The 26,181-nt window shown below is 55.3% G+C and overlaps 1 protein-coding gene across 3 annotated transcripts in view; it reads right to left on the bottom strand.

Moving 5' to 3' along the window:
• Positions 1 to 750: 750 nt before the first annotated feature.
• LOC111158652 (1-acylglycerol-3-phosphate O-acyltransferase 4) overlaps positions 751 to 26,181 on the bottom strand; it is a 117,120-nt gene continuing 91,689 nt past the window's right edge. For all 3 annotated transcript variants that reach the window (XM_022520838.1, XM_022520839.1, XM_022520840.1), the window contains 6 exons: positions 14,216 to 14,377; positions 13,469 to 13,622; positions 9,965 to 10,067; positions 7,507 to 7,582; positions 2,732 to 2,930; positions 751 to 1,512 (listed from right to left, as the gene is read on the bottom strand). In XM_022520838.1, the coding sequence (XP_022376546.1) occupies positions 1,418 to 1,512; positions 2,732 to 2,930; positions 7,507 to 7,582; positions 9,965 to 10,067; positions 13,469 to 13,622; positions 14,216 to 14,377 (789 nt within the window). In that variant the 3' untranslated portion in view covers positions 751 to 1,417. The remainder of the gene's footprint in view (positions 1,513 to 2,731; positions 2,931 to 7,506; positions 7,583 to 9,964; positions 10,068 to 13,468; positions 13,623 to 14,215; positions 14,378 to 26,181) is intronic.

Below are 26,181 nucleotides of genomic sequence, written 5' to 3'. Positions count from 1 at the left end.
CTAGTTCTGTTGTGCTTGGTAAACACTTGGTGAGTAAAGGAGTAAACCGTGAAAAACAGGATTCGGAAGAGCTTATGCCCACCTTTTGGGTGGAACCGTCTCTCCCTTCCTCTATCTGCGCAGCAAGAGCTCTGTTGCAGCCGCGTGCGGCTGTGCACGGGGGAGAGCCTTCTGCATACCTCGTGCTCCGAAATCCCCACCTTTGTGAGCACCATCAGCGCGTTGGCCTGGGAGGACAGAGTGTCCCATGGCTAAATGCTCTTCGCCGGAGACGTCACTGCGAGTCTCGCACGTTGTGCACGTGGCCTATGAGGACTGGCAGCACTTCACGGAGGTCGTGCGTGTGGCTGTGACTCCAGAGAACGCCTGGCGTGTCAAGGGGCAGCCCTCCCTCGTGGTGTGAGAGTCTGGGCTTCCGGAAGAAAAGCAGACGCCCAGGGGAGCCGCGTACCCCGGTGTTTGCTGTGGTCGACCCTTGGCTCCTGCACGGTGTTTGCAAAAAGTGCTCCTGGACTGGTCTCTGCCTGCTGACTGAGATGAGCTGCACACGTGAGGTCGTTTCTCTAACGGCTGCCAGAGGCCCCTGCTCTGTTTTTCCGCTCAGCTTCTTCAGAATCGGCCACCTCCTCAAGATGCGGGCCGGGGAGACTCCGTTGCAGGCAGATCGGAAAACCCAAGGCTGCCTTACGGCCTCTCACTGTGTCCCCCAGATGTGCTCAGCTCGTCCCCCAGCACCTGCCGTCCCCTTCAACCACCTCCCTGCCCCGTGCCTGCACCTGTGTCAGCGGCCAGGAGGGCCCCCTCCAGCTGCCCCCTGCGTGCTGAGTCCATCCTGCTACCCCCCAGGCAGTGCTGTTGGGTCATTGCCGTCTGGAACCCCAGAACCACGGCAGAGGGTGGAGTGTAGGCACGGAGCAGTCTGTGGAAACACATAGCACAGGGAGCCAAACACTTTAATGGTTTTTTGGAGGCATAATTTAGTCATCTTACCTAAAGCGCCTTCCACTCTTTTGCAATCCAGTACAGAAAACTCAGCACCGAAGAATGAAGGGGAACCCTCCGTTCCCCGTCCCTGCCCTCCCCCTGTGCCTCAGATCCCCTCCGAATGATGATAGAATAAGGCTCACACTCAGCCGCACACCATTCTCACTTATATGTGTCCTCTCCCTTACACTCACTCGCATACACTCACACAAACACACACACACACGCTCACACGAAAAGAAAATCAAAACCCACTAAAGCATTATGGGGGGACAAAAGATTTAAGAACATCTTCCTCCCCATCTGGCATCGAGACAAAACGCCCTGCCTTCCCAGCAGGGGCTCACCCCGCTTCGTCCCCGGGTCCCACTAAGGATGGCTGGCAGCGTCCACCAGTCCCCAAGGGCCCCTCTGGGCGCTAATGTGTCTGGGGTCAGTCGCTCCGTTTCTGCTTGCTGTCGATGTTGCCGTAGGCAGAGCCCTTGTCGATTTCGGTCACACCAATCATCCATCGAACTCCCATAGAAGCTGCAGAAATGGGAAGAAATGGGAAGCACAGGGGTTAGGAGGAGCCCATGGGGGACCCCAGAGTGATCTGCGGGAAGAATGCTGAGATGCCAGCTGTCTGCAGACCCCAAGCAGCAGCTGAGATCTCGCCGGCTAATTTGGGGCCCTGCATGATCCCACTGTAGTTCTCCTGGAGCACGGTGCCGGGTTAATCCCTCCATGCATCAAGGATGCTAAGCCTCCACCGCAGCTTACCGAATTCCTCTGCCCCGCTGGCCTCCAAGACAAAGAGGATTCTTTTGCCAACGCAGGGCAGGAACTTACAAAACACCCTGCAGCGAAGCTAAGTGACCGACCAGGAGCATGGAGAGCGCAAGAGCCCGGGCATCTCCTTAGTGCCCGGCTCTGCTCTCGGGATAAGAATCAGAGCAGTGAACGGGGAAAAGTCCCTGCCTTCAGGTGGGATCGGCCCAAACAGAGAGCACGAAAGACCCTCATGAGTGCCCAGCGGAGCCACCAGGAAGCTGGACAGCAGGGCCGCGGTCCCACACTGCAGTCCGAGATGGCAGACTTGGTGAGCTCCTTCAGGGCAGGGAGCACGTCCGAGCCCCCTGAGGAGCCCGGCACCAAGCACGTATCACACATTTCAGAACGCATAAATGACTGAGATGGGACGTTCCAGCGGGGCTGGCGGTGAAAAGGGCTGCCTCTCCCAGGGGGTCCTACCAAGTTTGCCTCTGGCTGCCACACCTCAAAGACCAGCGACAGCGTGCAGGGAACCCTGGGGCTATGAAGAAATCAGAGGACTCTGAAGCCCCCTGGCCAATGAAGCCAGTATGGGTTCATGCAAAAGTGCTCCCAGGCCGCTCTATTCAATGTTGCGTGTGGCAGCCAACTTCTAGAAGCACATGCTCTTCCCCAGAGGGGCCGGGACCTGCTCTGAATGGCCAGGGGCCTTTGCCCGTTGCTGCTGGGCTCCAGGAAGGTTTTCCTGGGGAGGAGGGAGGGATGAGGATGGTGAGTAGCTGTCCGCAGAGCTCACGTTCGGGGAGGGGCTCTGGGTGTGTTTGACTGTGAGGCCTGCAGGCTAGTCTTCCCGGTGCGCCTGCAGGCTGTGCCTTCTGTTCCGAGGGCTGCGACGGCTAGGGGGAGTTTACCCCAGGTTCTGCCTCCAGCTGTCCCCCCATCAGATGCTCCTCCCGGCAGCATGGCTGGCGCGGGCCTCCTGCTCTCTACTCACCCACAAAGAAGACGAGGACGAAGCTGGCCAGGGTGAGGGAGGACCCGCTGCTGACCATGTTGACGAGGAACCGGAAGAAGGGGTAGAGCAGGAGGGAGGCCCAGAACAACCAGTTGAGGAGCGTCCAGGGCCGCCGGGGGGGCACCATGGCTGTCTCCGGGAAGGTGCCCGTCCTGTGGTACTCCTCCTGGAAGGCATCCTGCGGACAGAGAGGCGACCCTGAGGCACTTTGCTCATGCATGACCCCGTGTTCGTGCAGGCCCTTCCCGAGGCACTGGGGCGGGGGGAGGCAATGTGAGCTGAGCAGAACCGGGGGCTCCATCACAGGCGCCTGATGTGCCTTCCCAATACCGAACTTGGCTGTCCCCTCCCCACAGTGACACGGCCCGGTCACTAGCCCAGGCGTGGCAGCTTGAGCTTCGGTGCCAGGCCAGCCCAGTTCCGTCCTGATCCGCTCCTCGGTGCTCACCTGCCTCCGGCCGGGTGGCCGGCCTCTGAGGCCCAGCTCTGGTCGCCCAGATGCAGTACGGCCTGCACCCGCAACGGCCGGTGGAGAACGAATGGAGACACGGAGCCTGCCTTCGCTGAACGCCCAGAACACGCTAGAACCCGGAGCCTCGGGCAGAGCCACGGGCTCACCTCTTGCACCTAAGCCACGACAGCACGGCCTGCCCAGCGGCTCTGTGCAGTACCGCCGAGACCCCCGTCCTGTCTCCTCTGGTGCCTGACCTGAGGCGGAACACCGGAGCCGCCTTGGTGGTGGGCTCCGGGGACGCCCGCGCCTGTGATGACCACGTGCGAGGTTTCATTCCTCAAGGTGCGGAAAGAGCCAAGCACGGACACGGCGGAGCTAACAAAGTACTGTGACCGAGGGCGTGTGAATGTGGCCCCCTTCCGGTGACGCGATGGAGGAGTGACGGGTGGGGTCTTGGCGCCCCGAGGCTGCCTGTGACCTAACAGCTGGACCGTCCGTGGCCGCAGCTAACAGCCCACGGATGAGGGGACCACAGGTCCCCAAGTGTGTGTGTGTGTGTGTGTGTGACCTCTCAGGCAGGCACGGGGCACACCAGGGGCCCCCAAGGCCGGGCCTATGTAGCGAGCACCGTCCAGCTGCTCTCGGGAGACCCCAGGCGCTGCTTGGCGACTGTGGGAAAGAGGGACACTACGGGGCCGGGCGGCAGGCAATGGGGGCAGAGGGACTCATCCCCGGGCACCGTGTGGACACGAGGGCCAGCAGCTGGCAGCCACGGGGAGTCTGCCCGCTTCTAAATAAGGCAACGGACTGAAATACCCTGACAGCATCGTGGGGGCTGGCGGCGTGCGTGCGGAGCAAGACCCGTCTCTGCGTCACGCGGGGCCCCGTCGGAGCCTGCTGATGTCCCAGCTGTCCCCAGAGTTGAGTTTCCTGGAAAAGGAGCTTCCGTCTGTCTGGAACTTACACCCGAGGTGCCGAACTCCCTTTAACAGCCTGAGAGCGATCTCGAAAATGCACCATACTTCTCCTTTCCCCAGTCAGCAGGTACTGAGAAAGACGCTTTTTTCTCCACTGAGGGTCATTATTAAAATGAGTCCCAGAGCCTGTGGCCGAAGCAGACAACCTCAGGGGAAGCGACAGTGACTTGTCCGAGGCCCAGAGCGAGGGCCCTAACTCTGTCGAGGCCTCCCGTTTTTACCTCCTTGCCATGAACTGGGGTGATTTTTCTCATGCCAGGCTGGGGCCACAGGAGCCCGATAACTCGGTGACAGGGCCGCTTTGGACTCCCAGATTCTCCACGTGGAAGCCTAATCTCCCGTGGGCTGGGCTTGGGGGCGGGGCCTCTCGCCAGGACGGGGCCCTCATTATTGGGGGTCGTGCCCTTGTCACGGGGACCTCAGGGAGCCCCCTTGCCCCGTCCACCACAGCAGCCCCAGTGGGGGCCCCCCTTCAGGCCCCTGATCGCCTGGCCTCTGGAGTGGTGAGAAGGAAATGTCCTTGGTATTGTGCGAAAGCCATTGCGAGCTTGGAAAACACTTCGTTCTTGTGCTTGAAGAATTCCTGCTGGCTGTGGCACCCCACGCAGAGCAGCACCCAACCGTGGCCCCCGTGGGCCCCACACACCCACAAGACAGCTCGGCCACTGCTTCCTTCACCAGGTTTTCCGTGGGTACCATTAACGGCGAATTCCCCATCCCTTCGGCAGACTTCAGACTGCCCGCCAGAGGGTAAGTACGTAACTTGAATCAGGGATGAAATTCAGACTTGGTTCAAACCACGTGATGGGGTAACCGTGATGGTTCTGGGAAAAAGTGACGGGGGCACCGCCGTTGTCCCCAAGGGATCACACGAGGACATGGATGGTTTCCCACACTGACAGGCAGCAGCCGTCCCGGGTGCTGACAAGTCATCAACGTTGTGTCTTTTCCAGACGCTATGTTTGTTCTATAAGGTTGGCCCGGTCGTCGGAGCTGATGCCCTTCCTATTTGAGACTGTCAAAATGGCCGTGGCCGATAGTGGATCTTTTTATGTCCCTGCCTGAACAGAATGAAACGCTGCCACGTCCCTGTTGGGGGGCCGGCACCCCTCTTGCAGCTGGCTGACCGTTGTCCCTGAAAGCAACACCGGAGAATCGGTGCCTTGAGGTCCCCGGCTCAACGTCAGCAGAACTGTCTTCCCATGCCATGCGTCTGAAAGATGACGCCCAACACAGAACTCTACTTTGGCAAGCGCGATGGGGCCCTGGGATTTCCGGTACGTAAAGCCCCAGGCCCATCGAGGCTCCTGAGGGGACAGGGCTGCCCCAGGATGCTGGAGTTTCTTCCCGTCTGTCCACAGTTCCTCTTGGAGGCACCGCTGCCCCTTCCCGGGAACTGCTCAGGGGTGGTCCCTCCGGGGAAAAGGCCAGCCTCCCAGGTCGCTCACAGACACAGCCCTCAGAAGCGAGACAGGGCCTGTTCTCCGGCACCTGGCTTTAGCTGCAAGGTGGGCAACCCACGTCATTCTCTGGGCCTCAGTTTCCCTCTCACTAGCATAAGGGCTCTGCCCCAGATGGTCGTTTCGGGAAGCCCTTCCAAACTGAACCCTATCATTTTAGTGCATACATAGTTTAGAGGGAAACCTCTGGAGAGACTTTATCAGGAAGGAGAAGTGCCTCTTTGCTGAACGCCCGAGTGGTTCGGGTCACACGACGGTCACACTCTCCTGCCTGAACCCAGCAGGGAACTGGCCCACGGAGAAAAACCTGCTTTGCTTTGCTTTGGTGGGTTTGAGGCCCGCGTTTGTCAGATTGTTCATGTGCTTCTTTACGCAGGCTTTCCTTTCTGAGGCCTTAGTGCAATTTTCTGCTTGCTAATAGTGCGACGTGTCGTATGCCGTCCAGACGATTAAACCAGAGAACAGCACAAGGGAAAATGCCGCCTCGTGCGTGAAACCAGAAGAAAATATATGTCGTTTGCGTGTTTCCACCAGGCCCCGGCCTGCGGCAGCACAGAAGCTTCCTAACTGGGAACCTGGTTTAAAAGCAGCCGCCGTCCGTTTCCAAGCCTGCAGGCCACGGGTCAGAGGCGGCCTCCTAGGAATACGCATTTCTAGGCCCCTCAGACTTACGGGGTGAACCTGTGAGGCTGAGGGACCTGCATGGTCCCCGCTCGGTGACAGACGGGCCGGTCCCCGTGTACTTGTAGAAGAGGAGACTGGATGCCTGTCCCTGCAACCCGTCCAGAAAACGCCCCCAAAGGGCCAGTTATTTGAATGGGCTTTTACCGGAACCGTCGGAAAATCACCTCCTCGGGAGCACGGGAGCCACCTCCTGCTGCGAGAGTGTCAGGGTCTTGATCCCCCAAACCGAGCACATTTGTGGGAAGTCTCTACTTCGTCTGATGGGGGTCATCTGGAAGCCTCTGGGGCCAAGACACGTTCTCAAAGGACGGATTAAAATGCTTCTCCGATTGGAGCAGACGCCCGTAGAGCTCTAGTGACCATCTCCTCTAGGGGAGTGGGGAGAGGCAGACCCCCCGTCCGTACCGATGGAATTCGGCAACAGGAAATCCACATCCCGCTCAACGTGCTCGATTCGAGGCCGGTTTGGCCTCAAAACATAGGATGAATCAGAAATAAGTCTCTGTGGGCAGCAAGATGCGGTCATAAAAATGCCTTCCTCACTCGCTGGATGCTGACCTTTTCTCCTTCCTGAGACGAAGCAGTGAGGGCCATAAGCATGTGACCCCTTCTGCCCCTGCCCCTGCCCATGCCTCTGAGGAGAGGAGCCAGTGGAGGTAGGGCCCTGCTCAGAGGAAGGAAAGAAGGTGGGGTGGGGACTGACCCCAGCCGAGGCGGAGTCTTGCAAGCCTCCGTCTTGCCTGTGCGGGCGGTTTTGAGACCCTCCATCTCACCTGGGGTGGGTGGGGGGGTCTGAGACCCTACAGACAGCCACCTTGTAGGCCCGGCAGCCATCGGGATCATACACGTTTCCTGAAAAGAACCCTCCAGACCCCAAGAACCAGAGGCTACTTTTCCTAAGTAGATACGGGCTGCTGGGGGGCCTCACTTCCTTTTCTGTCCACTACACCCTCCTTTCCTGCCGTGAAGCCCCCTTAAACCCATTTTGCTCTATTCATTTACCCCCTTGCCAAGCGGAGTGTCAGCCCCAGGGCGGTAACTAACCAGAGTGTGGGGTCTCACACGGATGGAGAAAGGCTCGTCGCCACTACCAGTTCCCAGAGGCCCGCATGGTGCACCCACCTTGAAACAGGTGCTTGGATCCCGCAGAGCCACCCCCCACAACCTCGCTGCACTGACCTTCTCCTGGTAGAGCTTGTGGAGCCAGGCTGAACACTCGTCCTCGTCTTCTGGGACTTCTTCTAGAGGGATCCGCCTGCAAAGCAGAGAACAGCTAGCAGGGAGGAGACTGGTGCCAAACACCCCAGCCATGGCTTCAAAATAACAATACTTGGGGGGCGCCTGGGGGGCTCAGTGGGTTAAAGCCTCTGCCTTCGGCTCAGGTCATGATCCCAGGGTCCTGGGATCAAGCCCCGCATCGGGTTCTCTGCTCCGTGGGGAGCCTGCTTCCTCCTCTCTCTCTGCCTGTCTCTCTGCCTACTTGTGATCTGTCAAATAAATAAATAAAATCTTAAAAAAACCCACCACCAACAATACTTGACGTCTCTGGGCTCTGTTTCAGGAGCCTAGGTCACGTGGGGGGACGGGGGGCAATTCAGGCGGCAGACGGGGAAATCCATACCCATGGTGGGGAGCTCCAGCCCCAGGTGCAGTGCAGGTCCCTGAAGGGGGTCAGCCTGCCCCTTTGCTCACCTTTGCTTTCTGCTCACCAGAGGGGGAGTGTGAGGGTGGCTCTGGGGCTGGGGACCCAGCCACTTGCCAACAGCCCCTCTGAGCAAGGGGGAGTCACTGGACCATGTTTCCTGGTCCCCTGTTGCAGATCTCGTTCTGTGTGTCTGCCCGCGGGGTGCTGGCTTTCATGAGCTCTAGGCCTTTTTATTCACCCTGATGCTGTGTGCAGGAAATCCTGTGTCCCCCGTGACTGCCAGGGCCGGCTTCATGCCCGTCTCTGGCTCGGGACTACCTTAGCAACAAGGTCCATTTCTAGAACCTATCCATCACACCACGGCCTTTGGAGGGAATGTGGGATTCCATCTTATAACAGACACGGTATCGTATGGGGCTAAGTTTTCATATGATGAAATATTACCCCGTCAACTTCCACAGGTCCCCCCACAAACGCCCAACCCCTTTGCTCTTTTTGGCTCACTGGGGAAACCAGATCTCTAACTGTGTTTCTTGAAAAAGGATAGGGAGCCTGCCTACCCTTTATTTGGATGGTAGGTGTTTACGGCACTTTTGCTCTTTTCAAGAACTTCCTTGACATTCCTGCCCTTCCTGTTTTAATGCTTTGCATTGAGGCAAAGCACGAGAAAGCCTGTAGAGCTATGCAGGGGAACCTGCACTGCGAGGAGAAGCGTGGGGAGCCGCACAGTCCTCCCTCCCGGCTGTGAGGGCACCGGCTTCCGTGGCCCCCATGGTGTGGTTTTGGCTCTTCACACCCCATTCCTGTATGTACTCCGGGGAAGAAGTTACCAGAGAGGCGGCCCCATGGGTATGATAATCTCCCATGCTCCAGGCTTCCCCCAAATACCTGGGGCCCAGCTGGCCACTGAGTAGAGCTCCTGCCGGGTGTCTGAGTGCTCAGGGGGCAAAGCCTCCTCTACCTCTGGGAGAAGGCCTCCCTCGGGAAGGCTGGTTTTCCCGCCCTCACGTGCCTTCAACTGCAGAGTAAGGTAGACTGTCGACTGCAGCTTTAGGAAACAGGGATAATTCGAAAGGGGGAACCGGGGTCCTCTCCGGCTAGAAAGCTGTTTGATTCAAGCTGTCAGTCCACCGAAACATCTCTCCTGGAAGGGCTGAGCCTTTCCTGCAGCCCCAGGGTGACGATCAGCCCCTGAATTTACATCGTCCTGTGTTGTACTTTAGTATCTGTGAAGCCTTTTGAAAAAGTAATCAGAATGTTCTAGAACACTTGGCTGGTTCCCCAAGAGCAGCCATGTCAGATCATCTTTGTTAGCCTTCTGGGAAGACAACCTAGTGCACAGGAAACCAGTACCGTCCCTCAGCCCCGTCGCGCTGGGTTTTATGCTCAAGTCCCTGCTGCGTTTGGCGGATGGCAGCATCTTCCAATCGTTTCCCACTCGTCTGGATGGCATTGCCGAAGCCCAGGGTGACGCCCGTTCTGTAAGCGATGCAACGGGCCAAGAGAACGGGTGTGTCTGATACCGTGGGAAGTCTTTTCAATAATAGCTTGAGATACAACACAGAAGTAAGATACCGCTGAAACGCTCTCCATTTGTTCCTAGACCTCCCTATAAATTATACATGTTCTTGTCTGTGTATACCTGTATATCGCAGACACATCCTCCAAGAAGAAGGGTCAGTATAATAATCTCTTCATACTCAGTCTCAAAATAACTATAAAATGCTGTCTTCTGTCTGTCCAACCTGAGCTCTATGATGAGTATGAATTGGTCCGAGAGAATCAGAAATTAGAGGCTTCCCCGATTACTGACATGAGTGCTGTGTGTCTTGAGTTCCTAATATAAATATAGTCTGTAAAGTTCACTTCATGACAGATTACAGGCAAGAAAATACTAAACAGACTTCCCTGGAAAGAGCTCTGTAGACCGTCTGTGATTTAATTACTTTGATGGGCTCTCTCTGTTTTGGAAAGGAAATGGAACCAACTTACCTGACATATAAATCGGCGTGATATTTCTTTCCATTTAGGACCCCCAACAGTGTTGGATTTTCATTATTTCTGAAATTGAGTGTACAGTCATATACAGCTGAAACTATAAAAAAAATAAAACAAATACAAAGCAGTATATAGCGTGTGAACCCAATTTTGTTTCGCAGATACACACTGGAAAACAACAATGAGATTTGCTAACTGGTTATCTCAGGATGGTGGGATGACGGGGTTCTGTCCTTTTTCATGCTTTTCTATACTGTCCAAATGCCCTACATTGAACACACATCACCTTTTGTAACCAGAAAAACACTATAACTCAGTAACTGAGAAAAGAGTTATTACTGAGGTCGGAACAGCTTAAAGCAATACTGCGGTGTCCCGTCTAGAAATTCTCCAACAAGTACCAACATTTACACGGGGTCAGACATGAGATCGGCCAGTCTAGAGCCTACTACCTGAGAATGTGTCTGAGTGGATGGTGGCATAAGCATTTTATAAGCAATTTCTCCCCCTAGAGAAGTAAGATAGCTACAAAATTAGACTAAGATGCTGGAGACATCTTAAGGACTTGAACCAGAGTCCACTGAAACAGAGCTGAGAAGCAAAGAAGAACATGTGAGGTCAGTGCCTCTGCCCAATGGTGAGCTGACCTGTCGGCACGAGTTATGTTGGCGTGTACCGCGGGGCCGCAGGGCCTGGCCCGGGCTCCAGAAACATTCAGTGGGTGGAGGGTGGGAGTGCGTGAATGACCATGAGGGGACAGAAATACAGCATGGAGATGGGATGACAGGACGGGACAGTGGAAAGAGCACGAGTTATGAAGTCAGCCTTGTGCCTGTGGGATCCTCTCTTGGACGTGCTGCTCAGCCGCCCTGAGCCCAGCTCCCCTGGAGAAGGGGACCCACGAAGCCTTCCTTGCACGCCGGCTGAGCTGGCAGGAGTCTGCATGTCCCCCGGGGCCTGGCCCTCCGTGATAATAGATTGTGAGCCCGATACTTTACGGAGAGCTTTGCCTATGTGCGGTTATTATTCATAAAGCGGGTGGGAGGGTGACAGCAGGGTCCTCTTGGTCTAGTTGGGGATATGAAGAACCAAGATTCAAAAATCAGCCAGAAAACCACCATCCATTTCCTTCGACCTGCTGCCTGGCCCCTGGTGGGGTCTGCAGGAGGCCCACTGCCAGCTCGTTAGTCCTAGCTGAGGAGAGGCGGGGGTCTCCCTTGCTGGCTCGCAGGAAAGCTGGGGGGTAGCCCCCAACGCCTGGCAAGCCAGACCAGGCCCCTTCCTCTCCTGGGACTGGAGGCTGGCTGTCTCCCGGTGGGGGAGGCGTCACTCTCCACGGACAGAGGGGGGCTGGTGGAGAGCAGCCTCTGTGTTCACCACATTCTGTGGGCATTATAGGAAAAGGCACTTAGGCTGTATGCGGGGTGGCTGTGGGGTCACAGGTCTGAGAGTAAGAAGGGGACATGGAGCTGATGTGGTTCAGTGGGTTTCCAACTCCTCCCTCCAGACTGGCTCTTACACAGGAGCCTGATGTACACTACGGAAGGGGCCTACTTGGTCAATCAAGGACGGGTCGGGGGGCAGCCACCAGGGGTCCCCAGACGACCGCCTAGCAACTAGATTTGCACAATTTCCTCCTTTGCCAGAGGGGCAACCTCGAGAGGGGAGATAAAACGGCCCAGCACTAAATCCACCTGCCTGCAAAGCCCTTGAGAAGGAGGCGAGCCCGAGCCCCAGCCTCCAAGCCCCAGCCTCCGTGTCCTAGCCGAGCCACTCAGAACAAGTTCCTTAAATTCTCTCCAAGCCCAACTTCCTCGTCTGTACACTGGAAATAAACAGTTTCCTTCATTAGATCTGGCCAGTACACTCTCGCCAGGCCCTGTGGGGCGAGCTTGCCTTGCGGGCGAATCCGAAGTGCCCTTGGAGGGCAGGTCCTTATTTCGGGGCAGGGGACGCGGCCCGCCCCGCTGCCTGGACTGCTGTGGCCTCAGGCCAAGCTCAGCCAGGGCCCGACGCCCACGGGGAAAGCCAGACCCAGTAGCTGGGCACCCCCAACAAGGTGAGAAGGCGAGGCGAGCAGGCTCAGCGGGGCTCCGACCCACGGCCGACATCTGACCGTTACAGGCCAGGCCTCAGGCTGAGTCCTCCGCCTGTTTCCTCACCGAACCCTCCTTGCAGCTCTTACAAGCGTCCGAGGTGGTGGGCCCAGGGTCCTGCAGCCCGCGGAGTGCGGAGCCAGCGCTGACCTGCTGGGCGGTGCCGGATGAAGCGGCTGGAGGAGGGACCGGCGACAGGCGACCTCCGCCCGGGCTGCTGGGGCCACGGGGAGCTCAGGGACGGGCAGGTTCTATCTTTGGGGTGAATCCAGAGGGCGCATCCGGGGCTCCGCAGACAGACAGCTGGGAGGCCGAGCGGAGGGAGCGAGCGGCCTCATTGCCGCAAGCCGCCGCGAGGGGTGTGCGGGGGTGCGGAGGACTAGCGGGGGTGCGGAGGACTAGCGGGGTGATGTCTGGGCAGGAGACAACCGGGTCAGCTCGGGGATGTGGAGCGGGGCTGTGGACCGCGGGCGGGGCGGGGGGTGTCTCGGTGCACCTGCCCTGCTACCCAGCGGCTTCACGGCCACGGGCTCGGGCGCCCAGAGGAGGCGGATTTGCACGCGGTCGCCGGGCCGGGCAGCGCCTCAGGAGACCCCTCGCCCGCCACTCAGATCCCTTGGCTCACTTGAGGGAGAGGAGACCTGGGGGCCCGAAGACAGACGACCGTGCGCAAAGAGAGGCTGCTTGACCATCCCGGGACTCCCGCCAAGGCGGCGCCTGGCCCGGGGTGTGGGGGACGACATGGGGACACCCGTGTGACCTTGGAGCTGCCTCGAACCCAAGGCCCGCCGCCCTGCCGCCCTCACCTCGCAGGGTCCGAGGAGGAGGGCGGGTCTCTGGGAGGCGGGCGGGCTGCCGGGGGGAGCGAGGAGCAAAGCGGCTGTGGCCAGAGGGAAGAGCCCGCTTTCTGACTCTCACCCAGGGTGACTCGGGGTCAGCCAGCGCAGATGGTAAGGTCACAGAGTTCGTCAGCTGGAGGCAGCTGGTGCCAAGAGATGGGCAAGAAATGCCAGACAAAGCAAAAGGACGCCAAAACCCTGGGCTAACGAGGTGTGGGGTCAGGCCGAACCCAGGTGTGGGCCCCGGTGAAGACGGACCCAGGGGTTCCCCAAGGTCACCACAGCCTTGCAGTTCCGGTGCTGAGCAGTAGAGGGCAGTGTTTGCTCAGCGTGCTTGGGCGGGGGCGGTGTCCGTGAGAGAGTGTGTGAGCGAGAGACAGAGAGAGAGAGTGAGCGAGTGAGCGAGTGAGCGAGCAGGCAGTAGCCTGGATCCTAGCTAACCATCCTCTGTCCCCTGTCTGCCCTCCTAGCTACCGGCCACCATCATCGGGGAAGCGCTGCCCGGGGTGCTGGGGTTGGGGCTCCTCGCTGCAGGGGGCAGGGGACACCGGGATCTTCCTTACCTACATTTCTCAAACTCCTCACGGTGATGGCGAAGCCTTTGGTGCGAGGCAGCAGGTGGTACTTGAGGCTGGGCAGCCCCTTGGCTTGGGCCACCTGCATGCTGATCTGGTGCTTCTTCTCCGTGAACCGAGTGCCCTCACAGTGAATCAGGAACTGGAAGGAACAGCGCAAAGGTCACGCACAGCCCTCGGTCCCCGCCGCGGCCCTGGGTCACGCTCCGTCCTCCATCATCCACCCCAGTCACACGTGGTCCCACAGGAGCCCTTATGGCCAGAGCTGGGCTGGCCCCCGCAGCTACGGCCGCCCCCGACCTCGGGGTGGGGCCCGGAGGCTGGGCCTCCTCCTTCAGGAGCTGTGGGGACAAAAGCTGACCGTGGAGGATCGTAGAGGAGTGAGCGCGGGTGTGCGTGAGCCTGCGTGGGCGTGCGTGAGCATGAGAAGAGCCTCTGAGTGTGAGTGTGACAAGAGCACCCTGAGCGTGTCTCCGGTGAGAGCCTCTCCAGTGTGTGTGAGCAGGACAAGAGCATCTGCATTCTGAGTGTGACAAGAGCATCCTGAGTGCGTGTGCAACAAGCGTGTTCTGAAGACTGTTTCTGCCCCCGTTAGTTCAAAGAACCGGACCGGGTAGCATGGGACGGCGCGGCCGGCCCGCCAGGCAGGTCGGCAGGACGGGCGTGGGGCCCCTCTGGCTGCTCACGCGGGAGTGCTTCAGGGCTGGGGGCGTGGCTGCTCGGGGTGTGACGTACAAAGTACTTCTCGGGGTAATCCCGGAGGTGCAGCAAGCTCTGTGAGACGGTCTTGCGGTCCTGCTCCCACTTGCGCGTGCAGAAGACCATCTCCGTGAAGTACCACATCCAGCCAATGATCGGGACGTAGGCCAGCTCCTTCTTGGCCAGGACTTTGGAGCCCTGAAACAGAGATGGGGGCCCAGGGTGATTCATGGAGATGCTACTAGAAAAAGAGCAGCGGACATGCTCTCCAAAGGCCTAGCGGGATGGTTCCAGAGCACAAGGAAGCAAGAAGCCACTGACCCTGGAGCCTCCGCCCCTGTCAACCAGAGGCCAAGGTTGTGCGAAGTCTGCACAGCGGGGAGGAGAGGAGGGGGTCTTCGTGGGGGGTGGGTAGGCATCGGGGCGGTGTTGGGAACAACGAAGGACACTGAAGGATCTCAGAGATGCTCGGGTCATTTTCCAAGCCGGTCTGGCAGTTTTAACACCAAACTCTCTCTGGCTCTCAGTCCTCGGTCACACTGGATCCCGCCAGCAGGGCGGACATCATTCTCCTTTCACAGACTAGCAAATGGGGTCTGGAGGGTTCTCTGGGTCATGGCACTGCAAAATGGGGGAGCCTGGTTGAGCTGAGGCCCCCAGATCATGGTGGGGGTCTCCACCTGTCCCCTCCCTGGCTCATCTCCAAGGCTGGCAGTGGGGCTGGGACGCCCACCTGAGACTGCCCGAGGCTGACTCATGAGGCAAGGACCTGGCCCACCCACAGGCTGGCCCCTGCGGCTGCTCGGCGCAGGCCGCCACCCAGCTGGGCCAGACTTCACGGTCTGCACTGGCCTGGAGGAGACCAGGGATTCGGGGTGTCAGGGCGGGGTGGGGGCGGTGGAGGAAAAGGAAAAACTACTTTTCATCTAGTGGGTTGGGGTCTATATTTTTCACCCTTAATTTTGGAATTGGCCAAGATACTTTCTGAGATGGCTGTCATTGATCGATGGCACAGGTGACAGGGGCAGTGATCTGGATGGTCAGGCGGGCTTAGCAGTGCTCTTGGTGACAACTGTCTAGTTTTGCCCTGAACCTAGGAGGCCTGTCACGTCTGCAACCACAACGCAGCTGCAGCTCGGTGAAGAGCGATGGGCCGTAGCCCCCCACCCACCTGTGCAGACTGGGGAAGCCATAAACAGCCGCTCACTCCCTCTACATTACAAACCCAACAGTAAACCTCTTCCCCCCACGGCGGGAAAGACACCTTTCTGTTAGTGTCTCCGAGTCTGGATGGGTTTTGTTTTTGTTAGTCCCACAGACCCAACATGCAAGTTCTCTCTCGAAGAGAACCAAGCCGTCAAAGCCGGGGCCTGCCCCCAGAGGACCTTGAGGCCAGTCCCCGCGGGTCCGAGAACTCACTGGTGGTACCTGGGTGGGTGGCTTCCTGAGTGCCAGGCACGGGCGATGCATGTATATAAATCCTATTCCATTTGATATCCAAAGGCATAGACCCCCCCATTTTATAGAAAATCAAACCGAAGCTCAGAGACATTCAGTAACTTGCCCAGAACCACGGAGCCGACAGCTGGGGAAGCGGAGACTTTAGGCCACGAGGCCTGCCGCAGGGCACAGTCCGTGAGAAACGTTCATGTCCACCAAAGCGCGGGGCCAGACACGGAGAGCCGCCTACCCCACGGCCACTGTCCCCTCCTCTTTCGTTTACAGCCTCGGTTCTGTTCCAAAGGCAACATGTTCAGGCTGTGGGTGTGACCATGAGGGACGTCACCTCCGCCTGGTGTCCCCCGGGCCCCTTAGCTGAGTGTGGGCCTCTGACCCAGTGGTCCTGAGGTGGCTCAGGGCTCTGCTACGGTGCAGGTGTTCTGGGGCTTCTGGGAAGACTTTGCTCCACGACAGAAAGAGAGACGGCCAGGAGGCCTGGCCATTTTTTCTGTCATGAACATGGTGGCGGGGTGTGTCACGGCTTTGACATCACATGGTGACCCTAAGATAACAAGCTAGAAATGCCGAGGCCTTTGGAGCTGCTGCGCCGACCCGGGATGCGTCTGACTACAGCCCGGCTATGGGTCAGATGTCTTCATGGCCAAACCATGGGATTTCTGCACATCTTGAGCGGACGAGGGCCTGTGACAGAGATCAGTCACGTCACGGGTAAAAAATCTCTCCTACAGTCGGCTTTTTCCTTCTCAACATGGAGTTAATTTAAATCCTAAAAGCATGAACTAATTATCCTGACTGGTGCTTTCTTGCGCTATAAATGAGAAGGAAGTGCCTGTCACTCAGAGCACAACTGCCTTGGGAATCCCCAGTCTGCCCAGAGGAGCATTTAAAAGCCGATCAGCGTGTGTCCACTGCCAGGTTTCAGGTCGTGGGAGGCCCCGGCGGCCTTCCCTCGCCCCCCTCCTCTTGTCGGCGGGGATGTTCTCAGGCTCTCTGCTTCCACGCCTCCATGAACTCCCTACTCTCGGCCTGTGAGATGAAAACAAGATAGAAAATCCTCACCGGTGAACTAAACTTACCTCCTTGGCTGGTTAGGACTGTGTACAAAAATTACATATTCCTGAACTCGTTCCAAAAATACTTTGCAATGACACGAAGGGATTCTAAAAGATGATCTGTTCTATAACCAAGAAGGGGATCAGATCCTGTAAGGTCGCAGCCACGGGTCTAGGAAGGTGAGTGGCCCCATGTGGTCCATCCCAGCAGTCTGGTGGGGAAAGCACTCTCAGGGGGTATTTCCTATTAATGGAACAATCCCACCAGCCCCCAGTGGGTCTTAGCAGTTGGCCTTTGATAACCCACTGCTAAGAGGAAATGGAACTTTGACAGTGATGTGGGATCTATGTGTACACCAAAGAGATGAGCTCAGGAGTCTACATGTCCGTTGCTGTTCAACTGTGGGGGAGAGAGCGCTGCAGATCACCTAAGTGCCCCACGGTAGAAGAGCTCACCGAATTATGTACAGTCTGAATGACAGACTGTACGTACAGAGCGTATGTGATATTACAGAGCCGCTACTGTGCCCTGTGAGCCAAAGCAGCTTCCCCACCTGTTTTTATAAATAAGGTTTTATTGGAACACAACCACACTCTCTCTTGCGTACCCACTGCCCATGGCTGCTTTCACACCACAACAGCTGAGTCGAACAGTTGTGACAGAGGCAATATGGCCCACCAAGCCGAAAATATTCACTACCCTGCTGGTTACGAAGTTTGTCAACCTTTGATTTAGAGGCACTAAAATTTATTTCCAATGAATATTTAATCACTGGGAAAATGTTTATTATATAATACTAAATTTTTAAAAGGTCTGGAATCAAAGCCGAGTCTAGAGTCTGATTACGACTACAGGTAAACATGGAAACAGGAAAATAACAGGAAACAGGAAACAGGAAAGGTAAACAGGAAAATAACAGCAGCAATAGGTGAGCAGTCAAATCAGAAGGGATTTTTTTGTTGTTTTATTAGATTTTCCTGTTTTTTTTTTTTTTTTATCAACAAAATGTTTTGCAGTGTTCCTCTAACAATGCCCCTTTTAAGAAGTAGTTGACATCAGCACATTTCAACCATTTGCTTCTGGAACATAAGTGAGACTAGATCAAAATAGCCCATTTGATGATGATCAAAAGGAACAGAGGAGATATTTCTGTTTCTATGTTGAATTAATACATCTTTCAACCTTAAAGTTCGGGATGTTCTCATTAGGCCTAACCCTTGATGTCGACTATGTTTATTTGTTATAAGATATGTTTTAAAATATTAAGGTAGAAACTTTTGCTTTTCGAATGAAACTTTTGCCTTTTGATCTCCTTTCCTCAGCGGGGATAACAGGATTTGGAAAGCTTTAGAATCAGTCCTTATTTTGATCAGGTTCTACCATGGCCCAGCTGTGTGACTTTGGTCCAGAGACTTAACCTTCCTGGGCCTCAATTTTCCACAGCTGTATTATGAGGAAAGGAAAACTTACCTCAAAGTGTTGCTTGAAGATTTAATAACATATGGAAACGTATACAAAGGTGTTGAGTTGAGGACCTGACAACAGGTGTTCGATGTATAGCTGTTATTACCACCACAGAGTAAGCACAGAGGCTAAACGTCCCTCTCAATTCAACCCATTTCCTAACCTATGCTTCAGCATATGGTAGTAATCTGCAGGAATTCCAGCCCTCCCTGATAGGCGGTATGCCAAGAGATTCACAAGGGTTCCCTCATTTAAGACCAAGAGACTAGAAACTTACTGTTCCAATATGCTTACATTCCTCCAGGAAACTCAATATGCCATCGATAGCATGACCGTCCCAGGCTAAGCAAAGGTTTCTATGTGTGGACGGTAATGCCTTCAGGAAAGAATGTATAAAAACAATTATCAGTTTCATTTATTCTGGATTTATTTTGAGGATAGATCTGAGAGGATTTACTGGGAAGATTTGTTTTCATTAGTCCCACAGACCCAAAATGCAAATTCTGGATTTATTCTGAAGGTAGATCTGAGAGAGTTTGATTTACCACAAGCCCATCTAGACATTAGCATGTCTGGAAAATAAAAAATGTTCATAGGAAATACAACTTCCTATGAGGAATCCACAACAGCAAGAGCCTGGCCATGTCTGGTAGTTGAAGGGCATCACTGACATGATATCACATTAATGTGTGTGTGTGTGTGTGTGTGTGTGTGTGTGTGGTATGTGTTTGTGAGAGAGGGAGTGGGTGTGTATGAGAGATTGTGTGAGAGAACGAGTATGTGTGGGTGAGAGGGGTGTGTGTATGAGAGAGATTGTGTGAGAAAGAGTGAGTGTGTGTGAGAGAGAGACTTGTATGTGTAGAGAGTGTGTGAGTGATTGTGTGTGAGTGTTTGTGAGAGAGAGACTGCGAGAGTACGTAGGAGAGTGTGTATGTGTATGAGAGAGAGACTACGTGTTCATAGAGCATGTGTGAGAGTGTTTATGTGAGAGAGTGTGTGTGTGAGGGAGAGTGAGTATGTGTGTGTGAGAGACTGTGGAGAGAGTGTGTGTGTGAGAGTATGTGTGAAAGAGATTGTGTGTGTGTAGAGAGAGACTATGTGAGAGAGTGTGTGTGAGATAGTGTGTGTGTGGGAGTGTGTATGTGTGAAACTGTGTGTGTAGAAAGACCATGTGTGTAGAGAGACCGTGTGTGTGTAGAGAGACCGTGTGTGTGAGAGTGAGTATGTGTGTGAGAGAGAGAGGGTGTGTGTGTGTGAGAGACAGAGGGGGAGAGCAGTCTTACACAGCTGCCCAGTCAATCTAGCTGAGCAGCCCATAACTGCAGTTGGGACCACCCAGTTGCTCAGGGAAACAGCAAATCCTGTGACCTCTCTGACACCCCATGAACCTCTCCAACACCTCCAGCCAACTGGTCAACCCCTGTGCAGAGACCACATGGTGCTAGAAAGAACTGTTCTGAGGATGCACTGAGATCCAGTAATTCTGACCCTGAGATGATGTGGCTCTCGCCTCACTTGTGTCAGCTCCACAGCCTCCGTGATGAAAAATGAGCAGAACTGGGACTTTCTAGTTAAGGTTTTTCTCTAATAGGCCTCCTGCCAGCTACTAAGATGAAAACGTTTAGTGTTGATGCTGAGTTCGTAGGACGGTTGGAGCTGGTAGGGCATCCTGCTCAGCCACCTTTCCGTGACGCTCCCGCCTCCTCTGACTGCTCCGGGGGTGACGGCAGAAAACACAGTTAGGGACTAACATTCACCAGTAGGATGGTCCCTGGTTAACGCGCTGCTGGCACAAATACCTCCTTCTGGCTTCCGAACACATGGCCACCCCTGAAGGTTTATCGGTACGGTCACAGTTCGTCATTTGGATTCACCCAAGGTCATTGATTTCTACTAAATATAAAAATGCCTGCATGGGGTCTTTTAGTGGCACTTGGAAAGCAGACTAAAACATCCACACTTTAACCCTTTGAATTTTTCTCCCCCATGAGCTGGGCCCCCTCACTGCAGAGGACTAGCCAGTCAGCCAACAGTTCAGCCTCTTTTTTGATGTGTGATATGCGAACTTTAACCTCAAAACTGTTCTGTCCATGCAATAAGTATCTGTTAAATACCTCCTTTGTGCCAGGCCCTGGGCTGGGTGGGGACGCCAAGATGAAGGTGATTATTCATGGCCTTGAGACGCTCAAAGTCTAGTGGGAGGAGAGAAACAGAAAGCTACCAATGCCTGTGTCACGTCTGCCCCTGAAACCTGTAAGCTGTTGAACAGACATGGTCTGTGGCCAAGGAGGTGGGTCCAAGCCTGGAAAAGACGGGGCTGGAGTGTGTCTCTGAAATGGAGTCCCTCACCACAGTAAAAGGCAGGGGATAAGACCGGAGCTCAGAATCACGAGCCAGGCGTGCACGCGTGTGTGCGCACGCCATCTGTGCCCACGAGAGTAACATACAGGTGGCCTAATTCTGCTTGTGTCACTCTCTCACTGTCTGTCTCCCTTCTCTGATGCCAAAAAAGAAAATGCTGGGGACCTTATGCTCCCAGAAAAACCTCCAGAGTATCAGAAAACAAAACGAGCGCTGTGCGACAATTAGTCACAGCCACAGGAGAAGTGCGTAAGACAAGCATGAAACAAAACCACTCTCCGAGGATTCATCTCTCTCCGCCTGGGAATAAACGTGGACCATTTATCGAGGTGGAGCAGAGCCCTCCCAGCTCCCCGGCCCTGATAGCCACTTCCCCCACCCAAGTCTCCATCCCCTGACCAAACCCCAAACGCCTCTTAATTTGCCTGGTATACAGATCTGGAGTGGGGAAAGGGCATCTGGGGACAAAGGAAACTCTTAAACATTGGGTACTTGTCACACTTGACTCTGCTCAGCACGATCAGAGCTCCTGATAAAACAGATGAGAAAGGAGGCAACGTCCACTTCCCCCTTCCTGAGCACAGATCCTGGCATCCCCTTCCCAGCTTCTGTTCCGAATGGCCAGCCTGAGTCCTTCCCGGGGTGGCCTTAGGCCTGGGCAGAGGGAGAGACAGAGCAGAAGGAATTCCAGGGGCAGGGCTGGGAGATCAGGGCCCTGCAAGGGCAGAAGGTAACAGAGCTACTGCCAGCACCTTGTGGCCAGCGGGTGTTTGCTAAGCAGTGGAAGGAAGCCCAGGGAGACAGGGAAATGGGAGCGCCCTGGGCACGTTAGCAGATGGGTTGTGACAAAGAGGGAGCAGTTACTGGGGACTCTGCAGAGTCAGAGCTGGTTCCAGGCTCTGAAGGTCTGCTGCGGCCCGTGGGGAGAGTAGGGAGGAAGCCCGATGCTATTGCTGCTTTAAGCAAGTCTGGATTTACAATCCGTTGGTGTAATCCAACCCTGGCTTGTTGAAGACATCGCCAGAAGATCCTGCTTCATGAAAAAGACCAGGGCGCCCGGGTGGCTCAGTTAAGCGTCCAACTCTTGATTTCAGCTCAGGCTGAGATCTCACGGTCCTGGGACGGAGCCCCACACTGGGAGGGAGTCTGATGGTTCCTTTCCCTCTGCTCCTTCTTGCACACGCTCTCTCGCGAATAAATAAATAAAAGCTTAAAAAAATTAAAAACACCTTGGTGTGTCTAACTCAGCACTACACTTTAAAAACTAGAGTGCACGGCAGCATTTCCAGGGATCTATTCAGTTACGAGCTCAGGACGCCGCCGCACTTCCATTGCGCTCCTGACCTCTTTCCTTAGCTGGAGCTGCACTGGCTGCCGGGTCTGTAAGGCGTCGCACGCCCTCACCCTTCTCTCGGCTTCCTTATCGCCCTCACGCCAGGTCCCAGCACGCCTGGCGGGTGACGACTTGGAGGCCCACAGTGGTGTCCCCGCCCACTCTCAGGGTAGTGGGTGGTGCCCGAGTGCCACGGAGGGTGGGGTGGGGGCCAGGTTTCCACGCACCCATAGGATCCTGGCATCAAGGGTGAGGCAAACCCACCGTAATGGAGCCGAGGAACCAGAGCCACAGGTGTATGTGATGGAAAAGTAAACATAAGACATTTCCCCACATCTAGAGGTGCCTGGGGGGCTCAGTTCATTAAGCATCTGCCTTCTGCTCTGGTTGTGAGCTCAGGATGATGGGATCGAGCCCCACATCAGGGCTCCCTGCCCAGCGGGGAGTCTGCTTCTCCCTCTGCCTCTGCCCTCCCACCGCCCCCCATGCTCTCTCTCTCTCTCAAATAAATAAATAAAATCTTTATTCTCCACATCTAAAAACTTCTCATCTCTCTGTAGCCAACAGGAACTTGACAAAAGTGTGTGAAGGAACGGTGACAGAACGAGCGTAAGCTCACTTGGCTTTGCATAAGAATGCTGGGGGATGTCAGTCGCCGCGGTAATCTAGCTGCGGTTAAATGGTTAAATCCCGTTTAGTAAAACATTTGCTCTCTCTTCGGTCTTCTGCACCTTATCCTCTTTTTCATTGCAAGAAAGGACTCAGGGAAGGGGAGCTCATGAGGGTCAAGGAAACTAAGCATTATTTCACACCTACTTGTGCAAGTCACCTGAGCTAGGATTATAGTCATTAAACAAGTACATATATTCAGTAAGCCCTGTCTATTCACTAAGCCCTTACAACAGCAAAATGGGAATTATTAACTGAGGTTCAGAAAAGTCAGATAACCTCCCCAAGGTCACACAATGCAGGAGCCAGGGTTCAAGTCCATATCTGTGGGACGCTAAGACATTGGAGTTTTTTGCCTATACATCTGTCCCTCCCCTGCCACCCTTAGGAGAGAACTGTTCTGGAGTAAGCAGAGGGGAAAAGAAAGAATTGCTCTCGATATCTGAGCCAGAACGCACAGTTTCATCTTTCAGACTGTTTGCTTTTCTGCAAAGTTTTACGCGTTCGAAAACAAGACAGAGGAAACCCACTGTTTGGGAGGATGTTAAAACTGATGGAGGTTTATAGGAAATCACATTCGTGTAGCCTTTCTAAACAATTCTGCGTTGACGTTTTTCCTGCGAAAAACCTTTAGGGAGAAAAGTGATCCTTCCACGATCAAACTTGAAGAAATGCTGGTTTTTGAAAACGCGTCACCTTTCACAGAAAGCACCATGTTTAACGTCAAGGACCGGAAGCGTCTTGGCAAAATTAACTCGGAACCCCAGCGGCTGGGGTTCTGTTCTAGTTTCAGCTCCTGGGAGCTTTTCTGGGGTTTTAGGGTATCCGCAGGTCATTTTACTGAGAGCCCAGGAGAGTTCGGCAAAATAGCAGCAGCCCACACCCCTCAGTAAGTCTGAAACCAGCCCACAGTGACCTTGAGCGGGGGCCAGTGAGGTGAGCAGGACCGCTAATGTGCATGCTTGGCCGGGCCCAGACAGGGAGGAGCCTGTCCCTGTGGCCCAGGAACATGGCGCCCAGCTGGGCCACATCACCTATGGTCTCCCCACCTCCGTACGGTGCCTCATAATCATCCCTTCACCTCAGTCTTCCACTGATTCTAATATCATGCCCTCAAGGACTTGTTCCAATGTTACCACCTTCTGGAAATTTCCTGTGTCCCTGGAGGCCAAAAGTCCATGGGCTCCTAAGCACCAGAACATGACACCAGTTGTGAAACTATGGAACTTCCTCCCCAAAGTTTGGTAAGCAGAGCTGTCCCCAACACCAAAACTTGCCCCCCAATCTTCCACCTTTACCACAGTGACCCCAGCTCGTCCCCCAGCCCTCCAGGCCCTCTTCACCTAACAAAGGGGGAGGCACTGGGAATGACAGGGGCCCCCAGAATGGTGCCGTAGGGCCGACTGGTCTGTGGTTAAGTATGCTGGTGTCGCCCCAAGCGAGCACGGTCAACCCAATGTCATTGCTCCCTTCAACCCCCTGTGTCCTGTGACAGGCACTTATGTCTCTTCTTCACTTCTCCTTAGATATTATAAAGTCACTGAAGGCAAGGACTGTATTTTCACGCCCATCTTTGTATCTTACAGCATCTCTCAGTGTTTTCTACAGAAAACACACACACACACATACACACACTCAGGGCTCTGGCAACAAACACAGGGATGGGTGTGGAGGCAGGTGGCCGTCCCGGTGAGCCTTCTGAGACCACCACCCTGGCCGACAGCTCGAGGGTGACCTCACAAGGGACCCTTGCCAGGACCCACCGCTGAGCTGTGCCTGAATCCCAGACTGCACAAGCTGCGGTAAGACCCATTGCCTTCGGTGGCTCTGTTTGGTGGCTTGTCACGCTGCCATAGATATGACATATCCGGCCTCTTGAACGATCTGAAGAGAAATATTGCAATTGGCCTCCAGGTCAACCTCCAGGCCGCACTCCCCCCACCAGCAGGTGATTGTTGACCATAGGGGCTGCTATGTACTGAGCGCTCACCGGGGGCCAGTCATGCTGGAAGACCCCACAAACGCGATTGTGGGGAGCCTACCATAAGCCGCAACCACAGTGAAGTGATGCAGATGTGTTTCACCTACAGCAATACACCGATATACTAGAAGCTTCGGAAACCCTAAGGCTCAGCACCTCACACCACAGTTTGTGAGAAACGGACTCTCAACTGTCCACAGGCTGTGCCCCTCCCCAGGGAGGAAAGACTCGGAGTGTTCTGCGAAGGTCACAGCCAGAGCCTTTGGTACCCGGGCCCAGGCCAGGAAAGCCAGTTCCGAGGAGAACCAGGGCCTCTGGGAATGACCGTGTGGGGCCTCAGATGCTTATAAAACTTCTAAAGACCTTTTTTCTCATTTTTAAGAAAATCCTATCATTTTTCCCCTTAAAAGCAATTTCATATTACCCCATTCTCAAGAATTTTGGCAAAATTTTACTTGTTTCAATTTAAACTTACTTCCTCTTGGGCTGTTACGTGTGTGGGCAGAAACTGCCCCGTGAGGAACCTTCTCCCCTGAGAAGCAAGCTCCCCAGAGTCCAGAAAGATCTCAACGTCACGCGCTATTTTTAAAAAGGGATCAGTCAGGCGCCTTTTCTTAGAAGGTGATTTAAGACCAAGGGTACCGCTGAACGACAACTACAAGAAGCTGCTGCTCCATGTCCTCCTGAGAGTGGCGGGAATCAACGGGCCACCTTGGAAAGGGCCAGAGCAGCTCACCCGGCATCACGGCCCGTCGCTGGACCGCAGCAGCTCCAGCAGCTTGCAGGGACGGAAACTGTTGCCTGCCGCGGGGACAGGGCATTCCCCTGGGAGGAGGGTCTGGCAGCTTCCCCCTGACTTGGCCCAGCCCCCGACCCTGAAAGAGGTCACCGATGTCTTCCTCGTCCCGTCCAGGCAGCCTCTCCTTGGCCAGCGTGAAGTGTGTCCTCAGAACGTGTAGCCACAGCATGGGCTGGTGCACGGAGCTTGGCAGAAAGGGGAAGGTGGCCGCCTCCTGTCCCTGTCTAGACCCTCCCTCGGGGACTAGACCTCCGGGGACTCCGGGGCTCCAGGAAGCACATTAGCAAGAATCCAGAAAACCTGAAGCCCCACTGGGTAGGGTTCCCCAGGGGAACGCCTTTCAACCCCATCTGAGGCTTCAACCTGTCTACCTCGCAGCCTGGTGGTCTCCAAAACCTCCAAACTTCTAGAACAGTCTTAGACGACAGTGCTCACACCCCTCCACCAGCAACCCCGCTGCTCGGTTTTCAACAGTAAGAAAGGCGGTCCGGTGACCGTGGCGTTCGCTTACGGAACACAGCTGGAAGGGAAACGTCTCTGTGCTGTTGGCGTTATGGCTGTTCCGCTAACCACCGTGTGGCCCTCCACAGTCTCAGCGCTGTGCTCAAGCTGTGACTCCATCAAGGACTCCAAAGTCTCGGACCTGAGACCCTAAGTGACATGGAGGTAGCGTTCCCGCTCCCTGAAAGCCTCTCCATCTCTGGGCCTGTGTCCCCTCTCCTGGCCTGGTCCCCTCTCATAAACCTGGGTGCCCTCTCCTGGCCTGGGACCTTCTCTCAGACCTGGGTCCCTTCTCCTGGCCTGGAACCCTCTCCTGGCCTGCGACCCTCTATCAGACCTGGGTCCCCTCTCCTGGCCTTGGACCCTCTCCCTCTCTCAGA

This window comes from Enhydra lutris, unplaced genomic scaffold (genome assembly GCF_002288905.1).
Source record: "Enhydra lutris kenyoni isolate GAN:26980312 unplaced genomic scaffold, ASM228890v2 scaffoldscaffold62, whole genome shotgun sequence".
Taxonomy (NCBI): domain Eukaryota; kingdom Metazoa; phylum Chordata; class Mammalia; order Carnivora; family Mustelidae; genus Enhydra; species Enhydra lutris.
This window is presented reverse-complemented; position numbering and strand designations above follow the sequence as displayed.